The sequence below is a fragment of the Oncorhynchus mykiss genome, chromosome 2 (genome assembly GCF_013265735.2).
Source record: "Oncorhynchus mykiss isolate Arlee chromosome 2, USDA_OmykA_1.1, whole genome shotgun sequence".
NCBI lineage: Eukaryota > Metazoa > Chordata > Actinopteri > Salmoniformes > Salmonidae > Oncorhynchus > Oncorhynchus mykiss.
Window position 1 is genome coordinate 3,566,853 of NC_048566.1, and position 17,259 is coordinate 3,584,111.

Genomic DNA, 17,259 nt, shown 5'->3' on the forward strand with positions numbered 1-17,259 from the left:
ATACCGAAACATACCATACCAGCCCAAACCATACCAAACCATACCGAAACATACCATACCAACCCAAACCATACTAAACCATACCAAACCATACCATACCAAACCATACCAACCCATACCATACCAAACCATACTAAACCCATACCAAACCATACCAAACCATACTAAACCATACTAAACCATACCATACCAAACCATACTAAACCATACCATACCATACCGAAACATACCATACCAGCCCATACCATCCCAAACCATCCCAAACCATACCAAACCATACCGAAACATACCATACCAGCCCATACCATCCCAAACCATCCCAAACCATACCAAACCATACCGAAACATACCATACCAGCCCAAACCATACCAAACCATACCGAAACATACCATACCAGCCCAAACCATACCAAACCATACCGAAACATACCATACCAGCCCAAACCATACCAAACCATACCGAAACATACCATACCAACCCAAACCATACCAAACCATACCATACCAACCCAAACCATACCAAACCATACCATACCAACCCAAACCATACCAAACCATACCATACCAGCCCAAACCATACCAACCCATACCAACCCATACCATACCAACCCATACCATACCAACCCATACCAAACCATACCAAAATATACCAATCCATACCATACCAACCCATACCATACCAGCCCAAACCATACCAACCCATACCATACCAACCCATACCATACCAACCCATACCATACCAACCCATACCATACCAACCCATACCATACCAACCCATACCATACCAACCCATACCAAACCATACCAAAATATACCAATCCATACCATACCAACCCAAACCATACCAAACCATACCATACCAGCCCAAACCATACCAACCCATACCAACCCATACCATACCAACCCATACCATACCAACCCATACCAAACCATACCAAAATATACCAATCCAAACCATACCAACCCATACCATACCAAACCATACCATACCAAACCATACCGAACCATACCAAACCATACCAAAATATACCAATCCAAACCATACCAAACCCATACCAACCCATACCATACCAAACCATACCCACACAAGACCCTATCGTGGCACAAACATTGGGACAGGAATGAATCTCTGACAATAATTCATTAGATAACATGCATCAGAAGTTCATGCTACTGCAATGCCTCAAACACAGTATCTAACAGACAGTTGGTAGGAACCCAGTCACCCTGTACACTCATTCCCTCCTCTGGCAGAGCTTTCAGACTAGCCAGACAACATGTGGGCAGAGGGTTGGAGAGTTTATCACATTGGTTTGATAACAGACAGGGGAGGACAGGACAGGAGGAGGGAGTGAGATAGAGCAGAACAGACAGGGCAGGGCCAGACAGGGGAGGACAGGACAGGAGGAGGGAGTGAGACAGAGAGCAGAGCAGACAGGACAGGGCTAGATGAGGGAGGACAGGACAGGAGGAGGGAGTGAGACAGAGAGCAGAGTAGACAGGACAGGGCTAGATGAGGGAGGACAGGACAGGAGGAGGGAGTGAGACAGAGAGCAGAACAGACAGGACAGGAGGAGGGAGTGAGACAGAGCAGAACAGACAGGACAGGAGGAGGGAGTGAGACAGAGCAGAACAGACAGGACAGGGCTAGATGAGGGAGGACAGGACAGGAGGAGGGTGTGAGACAGAGAGCAGAACAGACAGGACAGGAGGAGGGAGTGAGACAGAGCAGAACAGACAGGACAGGGCTAGATGAGGGAGGACAGAACAGGAGGAGGGAGTGAGACAGAGAGCAGAACAGACAGGACAGGGATAGACAGGGGAGGACAGGACAGGAGGAGGGAGTGAGACAGAGAGCAGAACAGACAGGACAGGGCTAGATGAGGGAGGACAGGACAGGAGGAGGGAGTGAGACAGAGAGCAGAACAGACAGGACAGGAGGAGGGAGTGAGACAGAGAGCAGAACAGACAGGACAGGAGGAGGGAGTGAGACAGAGAGCAGAACAGGCAGGACAGGGCTAGATGAGGGAGGACAGGACAGGAGGAGGGAGTGAGACAGAGAGCAGAACAGACAGGACAAGGGCTAACTGAGGACTAAGAGACAGGAGAAACTACAGTCTCACTGTCACACTGTGTTGTTCATCCAGGGGCTAACTGAGGACTAAGAGAGAGGAGAAACTCATACTAGATCATTAGTTACAATATGTGTGTCAAAACTGGATGCCTTGGAGATATAGGTCAGTTACAGAAGGCAGCTTGCAGGCTCTAGAACTGATTAATCAGCACCGCCTGCTCTTCCATCAGATGAAATGAGGCCACAACTAGAGAGAACTACAGTATAGAATCATAAATATTAAACTAGAGAGAACTACAGTATATAATCATAAATATTAAACTAGAGTGAACTACAGTATGAAATCATAAATATTAAACTAGAGTGAACTACAGTATGAAATCATAAATATTAAACTAGAGAGAACTCCCCTCATACGGTACAGCATAGAATCATAAATATTAAACTAGAGTGAAATACAGTATGAAATCATAAATATTAAACTAGAGTGAACTACAGTATGAAATCATAAATATTAAACTAGAGAGAACTCCCCTCATACGGTACAGCATAGAATCATAAATATTAAACTAGAGTGAACTACAGTATGAAATCATAAATATTAAACTAGAGTGAACTACAGTATGAAATCATAAATATTAAACTAGAGAGAACTCCCCTCATACGGTACAGCATAGAATCATAAATATTCAACTAGAGAGTGAACTCCTTTCATACGATACAGTATGAAATCATAAATATTCAGTGAGAGGCTGCAGTTGTGAGTCCATTCCCTCTCTGTTACTGTTAGCTCTGTACATTACCTCTCCCCCCCCCCCCCCCCTCCCTCCAAGTCTGAGATTATCCTCAGTCCCTTATCTTCATTTGACTGATAAAATGTCCCAGAATCCCAGTTGTCCCTCTAAGTCTGGGGCCTGTTGAAAACATCATACCAAACAACATAGGTTCCAGGTGAGTAGAGCAGCCCTCTCTCCAAGGAAGACAACTAAAACACACACGCTACCTTTCAAAAGTTTGGGGTCACTTATAAATGTCCTTGTTCCTCTGTCCAGTGTCTCTGTTCTTTTGCCCGTCTTAATTGTTTTGCTTTTTATTGGCCAGTCTGAGATATGGCTTTTTATTGGCCAGTCTGAGATATGGCTTTTTATTGGCCAGTCTGAGATATGGCTTTTTCTTTGCAACTCTACCTAGAAGGCCAGCATCCCGGAGTCGCCTCTTCGCTGTTGACGTTGAGACTGGTGTTTTTGCGGGTACTATTAAATGAAGCTGTCAGTTGAGGACTTGTGAGGCGTCTGTTTCTCAAACTAGACATTCTAATGTACTTGTCCTCTTGTTCAGTTGTGCACCGGGGCCTCCCACTCCTCTTTCTATTCTGGTTAGAGCCAGTTTGCGCTGTTCTGTGAAGGGAGTAGTACACAGCGTTGTACGAGATCTTCAGTTTCTTGGCAATTTCTCACATGGAATTGTAACGGTTCTCTTGTTGTGGAGTAGAGGCGGACCAAAACGCAGCGTGGTGGTTGTTCATTGTAGTTTAATGAAGACACTATACATGAACAAACTAACGAAAACAAGAAACGTGAGAACTCAAAACAGCCCAATCTGGTGTAAACACAAAGACAGGAACAATCACCCACAAACACACAGTGAAACCCAGGCTACCTAAATATGGTTCCCAATCAGAGACAATGACGAACACCTGCCTCTGATTGAGAACCATATCAGGCCGAACATAGAACTAGACAAACTAGACATGAAACATAGAATGCCCACTCAGATCACACCCTGACCAACCACAACATAGAAATATACAAAGTAAACTATGGTCAGGGTGTGACAGTACCCCCCCCCCAAGGTGCGGACTCCGGCCGCAAAACCTGAACCTATAGGGGAGGGTCTGGGTGGGCATCTGTCCGCGGAGGCGGCTCTGGCGCTGGACGTGGACCCCACTCCATAATAGTCTTTGTCCACCTCCTTAGCGTCCCTAGATAGGTGACCCTCCTAAGAGACAGCTCGGGACAGAGGGACAGCTGCTCGGGACAGAGGGACAGCTGCTCGGGACAGAGGGACAGCTGCTCCGGGCGGAGGGGCTCTAGCGGCCCCTGGCTGACTGGCGGCACTGGCGGCCCCTGGCTGACTGGCGGCGCCTGGCTGACTGGCGGCACTGGCGGCCCCTGGTTGACTGGCGGCGCTGGCGCTGGGCTGACTGGCGGCACTGGCGGCCCCTGGCTGACTGGCGGCACTGGCGGCCCCTGGCTGACTGGCGGCACTGGCGGCCCCTGGCTGACGGGCGGAACTGGCGGCCCCTGGCAGACGGGCGGCATTGGCGGCCCCTGGCAGACGGGCGGCACTGGCGGCGCTGGGCAGACGGGCGGCACTGGCGGCGCTGGGCAGACGGGCGGCGCTGGGCAGACGGGCGGCGCTGGCGGCGCTGGGCAGACGGGCGGCGCTGGCGGCGCCGGGCAGACGGGCGGCGCTGGCCGGGGAGGCTCCGGCAGCGCTGGAGAGGAGGAAGGCTCTGGACGGATGGGCCGGAGAGACAGCCTGGTACGGGGAGCTGCCACCGGAGGGCTGGGGTGTGGAGGTGGTGACGGATAGACCGGGCCGTGCAGGCGCACTGGAGCTCTTGAGCACCGAGCCTGCCCAACCTTACCCGGTTGAATGGTCCCGGTCGCCCTGCCAGTGCGGCGAGGTGGAATAGCCCGCACTGGGCTATGCAGGCGAACCGGGGACACCGTGCGCAAGGCTGGTGCCATGTAAGCCGGCCCAAGGAGACGCACTGGAGACCAGATGCGTAGAGCCGGCTTCATGGCACTTGGCTCGATGCCCACTCTAGCCCGGCCGATACGCGGAGCTGGAATGTACCGCACCGGGCTGTGCACCCGCACTGGGGACACCGTGCGCTCCACAGCATAACACGGTGCCTGCCCGGTCTCTCCAGCCCCCCGGTAACCACAGGAAGTTGGCTCAGGTCTCCTACCTGGCGTAGCCATACTCACTGTTAGCCCCCCCCCAATAAATTTTTGGGGCTGACTCCCGGGCTTCCATCCACGACGCCGCGCTGCCTCCTCATACCAGCGCCTCTCCGCTTTCGCCGCCTTCAGTTCTTCTTTGGGACGGCGATATTCTCCTGGCTGAGCCCAGGGTCCTCTTCCGTCTAATTCCTCCTCCCATGTCCATACCTCCTCGCGCTGCTCCTGCTGCTGCTTTTTCCGTTGCCCATTACCACACCGCTTGGTCCTGTTGTGGTGGGTGATTCTGTAACGATTCTCTTGTTGTGGAGTAGAGGCGGACCAAAACGCAGCGTGGTGGTTGTTCATTGTAGTTTAATGAAGACACTATACATGAACAAACTAACGAAAACAAGAAACGTGAGAACTCAAAACAGCCCAATCTGGTGTAAACACAAAGACAGGAACAATCACCCACAAACACACAGTGAAACCCAGGCTACCTAAATATGGTTCCCAATCAGAGACAATGACGAACACCTGCCTCTGATTGAGAACCATATCAGGCCGAACATAGAACTAGACAAACTAGACATGAAACATAGAATGCCCACTCAGATCACACCCTGACCAACCACAACATAGAAATATACAAAGTAAACTATGGTCAGGGTGTGACAGGAATAGCCTTCATTTCTCAGAACAAGAATAGACTGATGAGTTTCAGAAGAAAGTTTCTTGTTTCTGGCCATCCAGATACTCAACTAGTCTAAAGAAGGACAGTTTTATTGCTTCTTTAATCACACAACAGTTTCCAGCTGTGCTAACATAATTGCAAAAGTGTTTTCTAATGATCAATTAGCCTTTTAAAATGATACATTTAGGATTAGCTAACACAACGTGCCATTGGAACACAGGAGTGATGGTTGCTGATAATGGGCCTCTGTACGCCTATGTAGATATTCCATTAAAAAAATCAGCCGTTTTCAACTACAATAGTCATTTAAAACATTAACAATGTCTACACTGTATTACTGATCAATATGATGTTATTTTAATGGCCATTTTTTTTTTGCTTTTCTTTCAAAAACAAGGACATTTCTAAGTGACCCAAACTTTTGAACGGTGGTGTACATGTCTGTTTCCATTGGCCTTTTACATATGAACAAATACCTTCCTCTACATGCTGAGCAGACCCCTGTCCTGATGCTGTGAAGGGCTGTGTGTGACCTCTGCCAATCATTAGGGAAGACTGGGGGTGAGAGTGGTGGAGTGGAACATCAGCACTTTGTGCTCCTGTCTTAATGACTGGTGTGTGTGTGTTCTCCACCTCCACAGATAATGATTAGTGTGTGTGTGTGTGTGTTCTCCACCTCCACAGATAATGATTAGTGTGTGTGTGTTCTCCACCTCCACAGATAATGATTAGTGTGTGTGTGTGTGTTCTCCACCTCCACAGATAATGATTAGTGTGTGTGTGTTCTCCACCTCCACAGATAATGATTAGTGTGTGTGTGTGTTCTCCACCTTCACAGATAATGATTAGTGTGTGTGTGTTCTCCACCTCCACAGATAATGATTAGTGTGTGTGTGTGTGTTCTCCACCTCCACAGATAATGATGAGTGTGTGTGTGTGTTCTCCACCTCCACAGATAATGATTAGTGTGTGTGTGTTCTCCACCTTCACAGATAATGATTAGTGTGTGTGTGTGTTCTCTACCTCCACAGATAATGATTAGTGTGTGTGTGTGTGTGTGTGTGTGTGTGTGTGTGTGTTCTCTACCTCCACAGATAATGATTAGTGTGTGTGTGTTCTCCACCTCCACAGATAATGATTAGTGTGTGTGTGTTCTCCACCTCCACAGATAATGATTAGTGTGTGTGTGTGTGTGTGTTCCCCACCTCCACAGATAATGATTAGTGTGTGTGTGTGTTCCCCACCTCCACAGATAATGATTAGTGTGTGTGTGTGTGTGTTCCCCACCTCCACAGATAATGATTAGTGTGTGTGTGTTCTCCACCTTCACAGATAATGATTAGCGTGTGTGTTCTCCACCTCCACAGATAATGATTAGTGTGTGTGTGTGTTCCCCACCTCCACAGATAATGATTAGTGTGTGTGTGTGTTCCCCACCTCCACAGATAATGATTAGTGTGTGTGTGTATTCTCCACCTCCACAGATAATGATTAGTGTGTGTGTGAGCTTCAGTGGTGCTGAGCTGATTAACAAAGACGACTGAAACCAAAACAAACCACGAAGCAGTGAAGGCAGGATAATTAAACAACAGAGAGAGAGAGAGAGAGAGAGAGAGAGGGAAGATAGAGAAGAGAAAGGAGAGAGGAGGAGACAGAACAGTAGGAAGCAGAGCAGGGGACAGAGGAGGGGACAGGACAGAAGGAAGCATAGCAGGGGACAGAGGAGGAGACAGGACAGTAGGAAGCAGAGCAGGGGACAGAGGAGTGGACAGGACAGTAGGGAGCATAGCAGGGGACAGAGGAGGAGACAGGACAGTAGGGAGCATAGCAGGGGACAGAGGAGGAGACAGGAGAGCAAGAAGCAGAGCAGGGGACAGAGGAGTGGACAGGACAGTAGTACACAGTACATTAGACTAACAGAGTTAGTCTGCACTCCACAGAGAGAGAAAGAGAGAGGAGAGAGAGAGAGGAGAGACAGCGAGAGAGAGGAGAGAGAGAGAGGAGAGAGAGAGAGAGGAGAGAGAGAGAGGAGAGACAGCGAGAGAGAGGAGAGAGAGAGAGGAGAGAGAGAGAGAGGAGAGAGAGGAGAGACAGCGAGAGAGAGGGGAGAGACATTGAGAGACAGAGAGAGGAGAGACAGCGAGAGAGAGGAGAGAGAGAGAGAGGAGAGACAGCGAGAGAGAGAGGGGGAGACAGCGAGAGAGAGAGGAGAGACAGCGAGAGAGAGGAGAGACAGCGAGAGAGAGGAGAGACAGCGAGAGAGAGGAGAGAGAGAGAGGAGAGACAGCGAGAGAGAGAGAGGGGTGAGACAGCGAGAGAGAGAGGAGAGACAGAGAGAGAGAGAGACAGAGGAAGAGAGAGAGAAAGAGAGAGGGGTAGTGGAAGGAGCAGAACAGAACGGAACACTAAACAGCATAGCAGCACAAGGTAGACTGACAGACTGACTGAAACCCCGGACCCCACAGAGAGGCCGCAGAGCAGGCTGGAGGGCTGACAGACAGACTAACAGACAGACCACCAGCCTGTTACAGACTTACCCAGGGCATCAGCTGCAGGGCAACAACAACAGGTGCCCAGTGACCCGGCGGGGGGGGGGGGCAATAAGGTCGACGACACGGCCGTAAAGAGGAAAACATTTCAGTCAGTCAAGAGGCCTGAAGGAGACTGCACAAATCATGTTGCTAATAAGTGTCACTGTCACTGTCTCTGTGACTGTCTCTGTGACTGTCTCTGTGACTGTCACTGTGACTGCCACTGTGACTGCCACTGTGACTGTCACTGTGACTGTCACTGTGACTGTCTCTGTGACTGTCACTGTGACTGTCACTGTCTCTGTGACTGTCTCTGTCTCTGTGACCGTCTCTGTGACCGTCTCTGTGACCGTCTCTGTGACCGTCTCTGTGACTGTCTCTGTGACTGTCTCTGTGCGTCTAATAATGGCCCTTTAGCTTCACCAGACTCTTAGGATAAACTGAGCGACTTACAAAATTGTCCGCGTCGACACTGACATATATCACCGCATTCATTATATGACCCAACATGGGTCTAGCTGTTTGATCTGCCAAAGAGGACTGTTTGTGAGGGTGAACGCGTTGCACTAATAACAGCCTTCATTATGAAGAGGCCAAGCTGGAAAAACACGTTTGAAGAATTCAGTCTAGACAGATATATGGCGTTAAACGCTCCCCTGTTCACGTGTCCAAAGGTGAAAACTTCCCCCTTGAAGTCAGGATTGACCCATTCCTTATAGTTCCTAGTAAAGCACAGGGCCTCTCATAGCATAGGGCACAGGGCCTCTCATAGCATAGGGCACAGGGCCTCTCATAGCATAGGGCACAGGGCCTCTCATAGCATAGGGCACAGGGCCTCTCATAGCATAGGGCACAGGGCCTCTCATAGCATAGGGCACAGGGCCTCTCATAGCATAGGGCACAGGGCCTCTCATAGCATAGGGCACAGGGCCTCTCATAGCATAGGGCACAGGGCCTCTCATAGCATAGGGCACAGGGCCTCTCATAGCATAGGGCACAGGGCCTCTCATAGCATAGGGCACAGGGCCTCTCATAGCATAGGGCACAGGGCCTCTCATAGCATAGGGCACAGGGCCTCTCATAGGAGAGACTAGAAAAGTGTGTATTGGTTCAATCTTATAGAAAAACTAAACGTTTAGGATTGCTAGTTCAGTGTTTCAGGTAGTTTTGGTCATTTTGGCTAACTAGTTCAGTGTGGTTTTGATCAAAACATTTAGGATAGCTAGGTCAGTGTTTCAGGTGATTTTAATTAAGGCGTTTAAGTTCAGGTGGTTTTGATTTTTGACATTTAGACTAGCTAGTTCAGTGGTTTTGGTCATTTAGTTAGCTACTTCAGGGTTTCAGGTAGTTTTGGTCATTTAGTTAGCTACTTCAGGGTTTCAGGTGTTTTGATCAAGACATTTAGGCTAGCTAGTTTAGTGTTTCTGCAGGTTTTGATAATTTAGGCTAGCTATATCATTGTTTCAGGTGGCTTTAAACAAGACATTTAGGCTAACTATATCATTGTTTCAGGTGGCTTTAAACAAGACATTTAGGCTAGCTAGTTTCCTGTTCCAGCTGGTTTTTATCAAGACATTTAGGTCAGCTAGTTCAGTGTTACAGCTGGTTTTGATCAAGACATTTAGACTAGCTAGTTCAGTGTTACAGCTGGTTTTTATCAAGACATTTAGACTAGCTAGTTCAGTGTTTCAGGTGGTTTTGATCAATACGTTATGACGGCCTACACCTGCCAAACTCGGACGACGCTGGGCCAATTGTGCGCCGCCCTATGAGACTCCCAATCACAGCCAGTTGTGATACAGTCTGGATTCAAACCAGGTTGTCTGTAGTGACGCCTCTAGCACTGAGATACAATGCCTTAGACCGCTGCGCCACTTGGTGCACACTGCTAAATACTGCTCCTCTAGATAGGACTTCTAATAACACTGGAACAAGAAGACCAGGTGCATACTGCTAAATACTGCTCCTCTAGATAGGTCATCTAATTACACTGGAACAAGAAGACCAGGTGCATACTGCTAAATACTGCTCCTCTAGATAGGACATCTAATAACACTGGAACAAGAAGACCAGGTGCATACTGCTAAATACTGCTCCTCTAGATAGGACATCTAATAACACTGGAACAAGAAGACCAGGTGCATACTGCTAAATACTGCTCCTCTAGATAGGACATCTAATAACACTGGAACAAGAAGACCAGGTGCATACTGCTAAATACTGCACCATGGAAATACAACAGCACAGTATTTGAGCCAAAGAAGTTTTTAAAAAAGTTGAAGTTCACTTTGAAATGCAGAAAATGCATAGATGTTTTGGTGCTTTCAAGACGGCCATTTTGAAATTTCAACTGGACTTTTAGTCACTCAAGATAACTGACAGCTTGAATAGGAGCTTCCCATAGACGCTCTCTCTCATCTGTCTCTCTGTCTAGACACATATTGAACCTCTTCAATAGCGTCTCCATTTCCTTTCATGGTGCGTCGGGCCTGCACAAAGACTGACTGACTGCATATGCTTATTCAATTGGGATGCGCTGTCCTACGAGGAGAAGACACAAACTGATACTCAGAAGTTGAGCAGAGAATCTGTTCCAAATGGCACCCTATTTCCTATGTAGTGCACTTCTTTTGGGCCCTAGTCCTATAGACCCTGGTCTAAAGTAGTGCAATATATAGGGAACATGATGCCATTTGGGACACAAGCAGTGTCCTGGTTTCAGTATAATGACGGTCAACATGAGCTGACTCTGTTGTTTTTCCTCCTCCATGTTTCCAGACATCATTTAGACAGATTCCTGTGTACAAGATGATATCTGACCATCCGCAGAGTCTGACAGGGATCAGGAACAGTCTTACATAAACTTAACCGAAACCACAGCATAGAGTAAAGACATTCGGTAGGGAAGGATGTTCAACTCAATTTGCATGTCCATTTGCCTAAGCGTACCACATGTACGTTAGAGATTGACGTTCAGAGATGATAAAGGAACAAAGAGATGTACTATGTATAGTAAATGTTACATAAACATGTACTGTGTTTTATACTGTAGAGTCCCTGAGTAGCCTCATTGACGTTCAACTCTATTTCCTTTAGACTACATGGACTGTGTAGGTTTGACCTCAAGGGGAAACGACAGCCCATAGAGGTACAGGGTTCACACTATACTTCATATGGCCAAGCCCACTGACATTATATGTATCGTACATAATGTTGTAATAATTATATTTGTATGGCACAGCCAGTAGAGAAGTGATGGATGGATGGATTAATGGATGGATAGATAGATAGATAGATAGATAGATGGATAGATGGATAGATGGATGGATGGATGGATGGGTGGATAGGTGGATAGATGGATGGATGGATGGATGGATGGATGGATGGATGGATGGATGGGAGGATGGATAGAGTACCTTTCTTTGCCTTCTTCTGTAGCTTCAGAGTGTCTAAAGACTTCTTCTTGATCTCACTCCGAACTCTCTTGTACTCTGTGGGGGGGAAATGGGGTCAACATTTTGGAATGCGATGTTCGACGAGCAGGTGTCCACATACTTCTGGTCATGTAGTGTATATGACACTGGCTTGTTGTGTATGGTTATATCATTATATATCTATATGTTATGATGATACCTTTAGCATGGTCCTTATCCAGAGTGTTGGTTCCTCTCTATATTATTATATATCTATATGTTATGATGGTACCTTTAGCATGGTCCTTATCCAGAGTGTTGGTTCCTCTCCTCCACTCCTCCATCTGATCCTGTAGAGGGTTGATCATGCAGTCCATGAAAGCCCTGCAGGTCACAGCAAAATCACAAAGGTGAGAAACATTAGAAATCCAGTGTTATTTATTAGGATCTCTCCTAGCCCACCAAAAGGCCAATCTTTCAGTAGAGAGGGACATAGTGGTGATGAGGGGTGGGGCATAATGGTGATGAGGGGGCAGGGCACAGTGGTGATGAGGGGTGGGGCATAATGGTGATGAGGGGGCAGGGCATAATGGTGATGAGGGGGCAGGGCATAATGGTGATGAGGGGGCAGGGCATAGTGGTGATGAGGGGTGGGGCATACTGGTGATGAGGGGGCAGGACATAGTGGTGATGAGGGGTGGGGCATAATGGTGATGAGGGGGTGGGGCATAGTGGTGATGAGGGGGTGGGGCATAGTGGTGATGAGGGGGCGGGGCATAGTGGTGATGAGGGGGTGGGGCATAGTGGTGATGAGGGGGCGGGGCATAGTGGTGATGAGGGGTGGGACATAGTGGTGATGAGGGGTGGGGCATAGTGGTGATGAGGGGTGGGGCATACTGGTGATGAGGGGGCGGGGCATAATAGTGATGAGGGGTGGGGCATAATGGTGATGAGGGGGTGGGGCATAGTGGTGTGAGGGGGTGGGGCATAGTGGTGATGTGAGCCAGACAGCTGAGACTAATATAACACCCTGGACTTTCTGGTCTGGACACATGTTGTCAGAGAGACAGCCAGACAGTGTGTGTGTTTTTCATTTATGTGTGTGTGTGTGTGTGTGTGTGTGTGTGCGTGTGTGTGTGTGTAGCTAGGCTAGACCACAGGCACCTAGGTTTACTACTGCACACTGTCACAGCCATGGAGACGCAAGAAGAATTTCTCCAAAATGCCTTGAAGAAATTAGAGATCCCCCTGTGTGACTGTGTGTGTGTGTGTCGTGGACCAGACATGCCCGAGACAGTGGAATGCTGGGAAAGACGAGAATCGGCTGAGCTGGGTGACATTCTACAGATTCATCAGTAATGTCTCACTTTAACGACACTGTTACACACACACACACACACACACACACACACACACACACACACACACACACACTTCTTAATTTTGTTCAAAGTGACATGTATTGTAAATGATGGTCTAGTAGTGTCGTTGTAAATGAGGACATCCTTACATTGAAAAGTCTCTGAGCTTGGCCTCGATGCTTCTGTGTCTCATACACATCCTGGTTAGAGCTGAACCAATGTCCCTGGTGCCTCCTGTAACACACAAACAATACATCCTGGTTAGAGCTGAACCAATGTCTCTGGTGCCTCCTGTAACACACAAACAATACATCCTGGTTAGAGCTGAACCAATGTCCCTGGTGCCTCCTGTAACACACAAACAATACATCCTGGTTAGAGCTGAACCAATGTCCCTGGTGCCTCCTGTAACACACAAACAATACATCCTGGTTAGAGCTGAACCAATGTCCCTGGTGCCTCCTGTAACACACAAACAACACATCCTGGTTAGAGCTGAACCAATGTCCCTGGTGCCTCCTGTAACACACAAACAATACATCCTGGTTAGAGCTGAACCAATGTCCCTGGTGCCTCCTGTAACACACAAACAATACATCCTGGTTAGAGCTGAACCAATGTCCCTGGTGCCTCCTGTAACACACAAACACCACATCCTGGTTAGAGCTGAACCAATGTCCCTGGTGCCTCCTGTAACACACAAACAACACATCCTGGTTAGAGCTGAACCAATGTCCCTGGTGCCTCCTGTAACAAACAAACAACACATCCTGGTTAGAGCTGAACCAATCAGCATAGGAAACTTCACATAACCCTTTATTTTGACAGGAAAGTCATACTGAGTCTATGGAGTCTTTTCCAGACGAGCCCTGCATAAATACATCAAACATATACAACAACACACAATATACACAAACCACACAACATATTAAGAGAAACAGACACGTGTATCAACTTAGAGGTCTCAGATCATTACTCATTTCATTTCAGAGAGCTCTGTAAAGTTGTTCCACATAAATGGCACAAAAACCCCAACTAAAAGTAGCTTTACCCAACTCTGTGGAGACCAAAGGGGCCTCCAGTGTTATCCAAGCCTGTGACTGGGTTTGGTAATTAACGATGATAGATAAATAGGAGGTTTCAGCATGAGTGCTTTGTAAATAAACACTAGAGAACGCTGCTCTCTCCTTACATACAAAGAGGCCCAACCCACTTTTTGATACAAAACACAACGGTGAGTTGTAACATCACCAGCAATAATAAACCTAAAGGCCCAATGAGGGAGGGGCCTGGCATTTCAGGATTTTAGGGGCAAGGCCAAATGGCCTTCAAGAGGTGCCAGCGCACCAAGGCTATCTGCTAGGGCACCAATGCCATCGGCTAGGGCACCAATGCCATCGGCTAGGGCACCAAGAACATCTGCTGGGATACCAAGGCCATCTGCTAGGGCACCAAGAACATCTGCTAGGGCACCAAGGCTATCTGCTAGGGCACCAAGGCTATCTGCTAGGGTACCAAGGCTATCTGCTAGGGCACCAAGGCCATCGGCTAGGGCACCAAGGCCATCTGCTAGGGCACCAAGGCTATCTGCTAGGGCACCAAGGCCATCGGCTAGGGCACCAAGAACATCTCATAGGGCACCAAGAACATCTGCTAGGGCACCAAGGATATCTGCTAGGGCACCGAGGCTATCTGCTAGGGCACCAAGAACATCTCATAGGGCACCAAGAACATCTCATAGGGCACCAAGAACATCTGCTAGGGCACCAAGGCTATCTGCTAGGGCACCAAGGCCATCGGCTAGGGCACCAAGAACATCTCATAGGGCACCAAGGCTATCTGCTAGGGCACCAAGGCTATCTGCTAGGGTACCAAGGCTATCTGCTAGGGCACCAAGGCCATCGGCTAGGGCACCAAGGCCATCTGCTAGGGCACCAAGGCCATCTGCTAGGGCACCAAGGCCATCGGCTAGGGCACCAAGAACATCTCATAGGGCACCAAGAACATCTGCTAGGGCACCAAGGATATCTGCTAGGGCACCGAGGCTATCTGCTAGGGCACCAAGAACATCTCATAGGGCACCAAGAACATCTCATAGGGCACCAAGAACATCTGCTAGGGCACCAAGGCTATCTGCTAGGGCACCAAGGCCATCGGCTAGGGCACCAAGAACATCTCATAGGGCACCAAGGCTATCTGCTAGGGCACCAAGAACATCTGCTAGGGCACCAGTAACATCTCATAGGGCACCAAGGCTATCTGCTAGGGCACCAAGGACATCTGCTAGGGCACCAGTAACATCTGCTAGGGCACCAAGGTCATCTGCTAGGGCACCAAGAACATCTGCTAGGGTACCGAGGCCATCTGCTTGGGCACCAAGGCCATCTGCCAGGGCACCAAGGCCATCTGCTAGGGCACCAATGCCATCGGCTAGGGCACCAAGAACATCTGCTGGGATACCAAGGCCATCTGCTAGGGCACCAAGAACATCTGCTAGGGCACCAAGGCTATCTGCTAGGGCACCAAGGCTATCTGCTAGGGCACCAAGGCTATCTGCTAGGGTACCAAGGCTATCTGCTAGGGCACCAAGGCCATCGGCTAGGGCACCAAGGCCATCTGCTAGGGCACCAAGGCTATCTGCTAGGGCACCAAGGCCATCGGCTAGGGCACCAAGAACATCTCATAGGGCACCAAGAACATCTGCTAGGGCACCAAGGATATCTGCTGGGGCACCGAGGCTATCTGCTAGGGCACCAAGAACATCTCATAGGGCACCAAGAACATCTCATAGGGCACCAAGAACATCTGCTAGGGCACCAAGGCTATCTGCTAGGGCACCAAGGCCATCGGCTAGGGCACCAAGAACATCTCATAGGGCACCAAGGCTATCTGCTAGGGCACCAAGAACATCTGCTAGGGCACCAGTAACATCTCATAGGGCACCAAGGCTATCTGCTAGGGCACCAATAACATCTGCTAGGGCACCAGTAACATCTGCTAGGGCACCAAGGTCATCTGCTAGGGCACCAAGAACATCTGCTAGGGTACCGAGGCCATCTGCTTGGGCACCAAGGCCATCTGCCAGGGCACCAAGGCCATCTGCTAGGGCACCAAGGTCATCTGCTAGGGCACCAAGAACATCTGCTGGGGTACCAAGGCTATCTGCTGGGGTACCAAGGCTATCTGCTGGGGTACCAAGGCTATCTGCCGGGGTACCAAGGCTATCTGCCGGGGTACCAAGGCTATCTGCCGGGGTACCAAGGCTATCTGCCGGGGTACCAAGGCTATCTGCCAGGGCACCAAGGCTATCTGCCAGGGCACCAAGGCTATCTGCTAGGGCACCAAGGCTATCTGCTGGGGTACCAAGGCCATCTGCTGGGGTACCAAGGCTATCTGCTAGGGTACCAAGGCCATCTGCTGGGGTACCAAGGCCATCTGCTGGGGTACCAAGGCTATCTGCTAGGGCACCAAGGCTATCTGCTGGGGTACCAAGGCCATCTGCTGGGGTACCAAGGCTATCTGCTAGGGCACCAAGGCCATCTGCTGGGGTACCAAGGCTATCTGCTAGGGCACCAAGGCTATCTGCTAGGGCACCAAGGCCATCTGCTGGGGTACCAAGGCTATCTGCTAGGGTACCAAGGCTATCTGCTGGGGTACCAAGGCTATCTGCTGGGGCACCAAGGCTATCTGCTAGGGTACCAAGGCTATCTGCTGGGGTACCAAGGCTATCTGCTGGGGTACCAAGGCTATCTGCTGGGGCACCAAGGCTATCTGCTGGGGTACCAAGGATATTAACCAAAATAGGTTCAGTTTTGAAAACTGAAAAACGCTAGCTGTTCTGTTAAGAAAAACATAGGTGTATGTAAATGTACACAAATAATTAATTAGCCTACCTGTCAAAGCGTACGGGATAGGCTTTGGTATTGGCTATAGTTTGTCTCTGTCAAATGAAACCGCTCGCATTTGCAGTGCGCTTTAGAGAAGTGTGTTTTCCAGCGAATTGCATTGTGGAACATTTGTGCTTATAGCCAGCCGACTGCCGTGTGCGCATTGCTGCGCTTATAATGTGAAGATACTGTATAGCCTAATAGTTTATAATGTGAAGATATAGCCTAATAGTTTATAATGTGAAGATATAGTCTAATAGTTTATAATGTGAAGATATAGCCTGTGAAGATATAGCCTAATAGTTTATAATGTGAAGATATAGTCTAATAGTTTATAATGTGAAGATA

At 48.8% G+C, this 17,259-nt stretch overlaps 1 protein-coding gene across 11 annotated transcripts in view; it reads right to left on the bottom strand.

Moving 5' to 3' along the window:
• Positions 1-17,259, bottom strand: part of LOC110512975 (protein MTSS 1) — a 136,034-nt gene that overhangs the window by 39,483 nt on the left and 79,292 nt on the right. For 6 of the 11 annotated variants that reach the window (XM_036935317.1, XM_036935289.1, XM_036935303.1 and 3 more), the window contains exons 4-7: positions 13,174-13,258; positions 11,956-12,047; positions 11,667-11,741; positions 8,257-8,268 (exon numbers count right to left, since the gene is read on the bottom strand). In XM_036935317.1, the coding sequence (XP_036791212.1) occupies positions 8,257-8,268; positions 11,667-11,741; positions 11,956-12,047; positions 13,174-13,258 (264 nt within the window). The remainder of the gene's footprint in view (positions 1-8,256; positions 8,269-11,666; positions 11,742-11,955; positions 12,048-13,173; positions 13,259-17,259) is intronic. The other 5 variants (XM_036935327.1, XM_036935308.1, XM_036935299.1 and 2 more) reach the window with 1 other exon arrangement.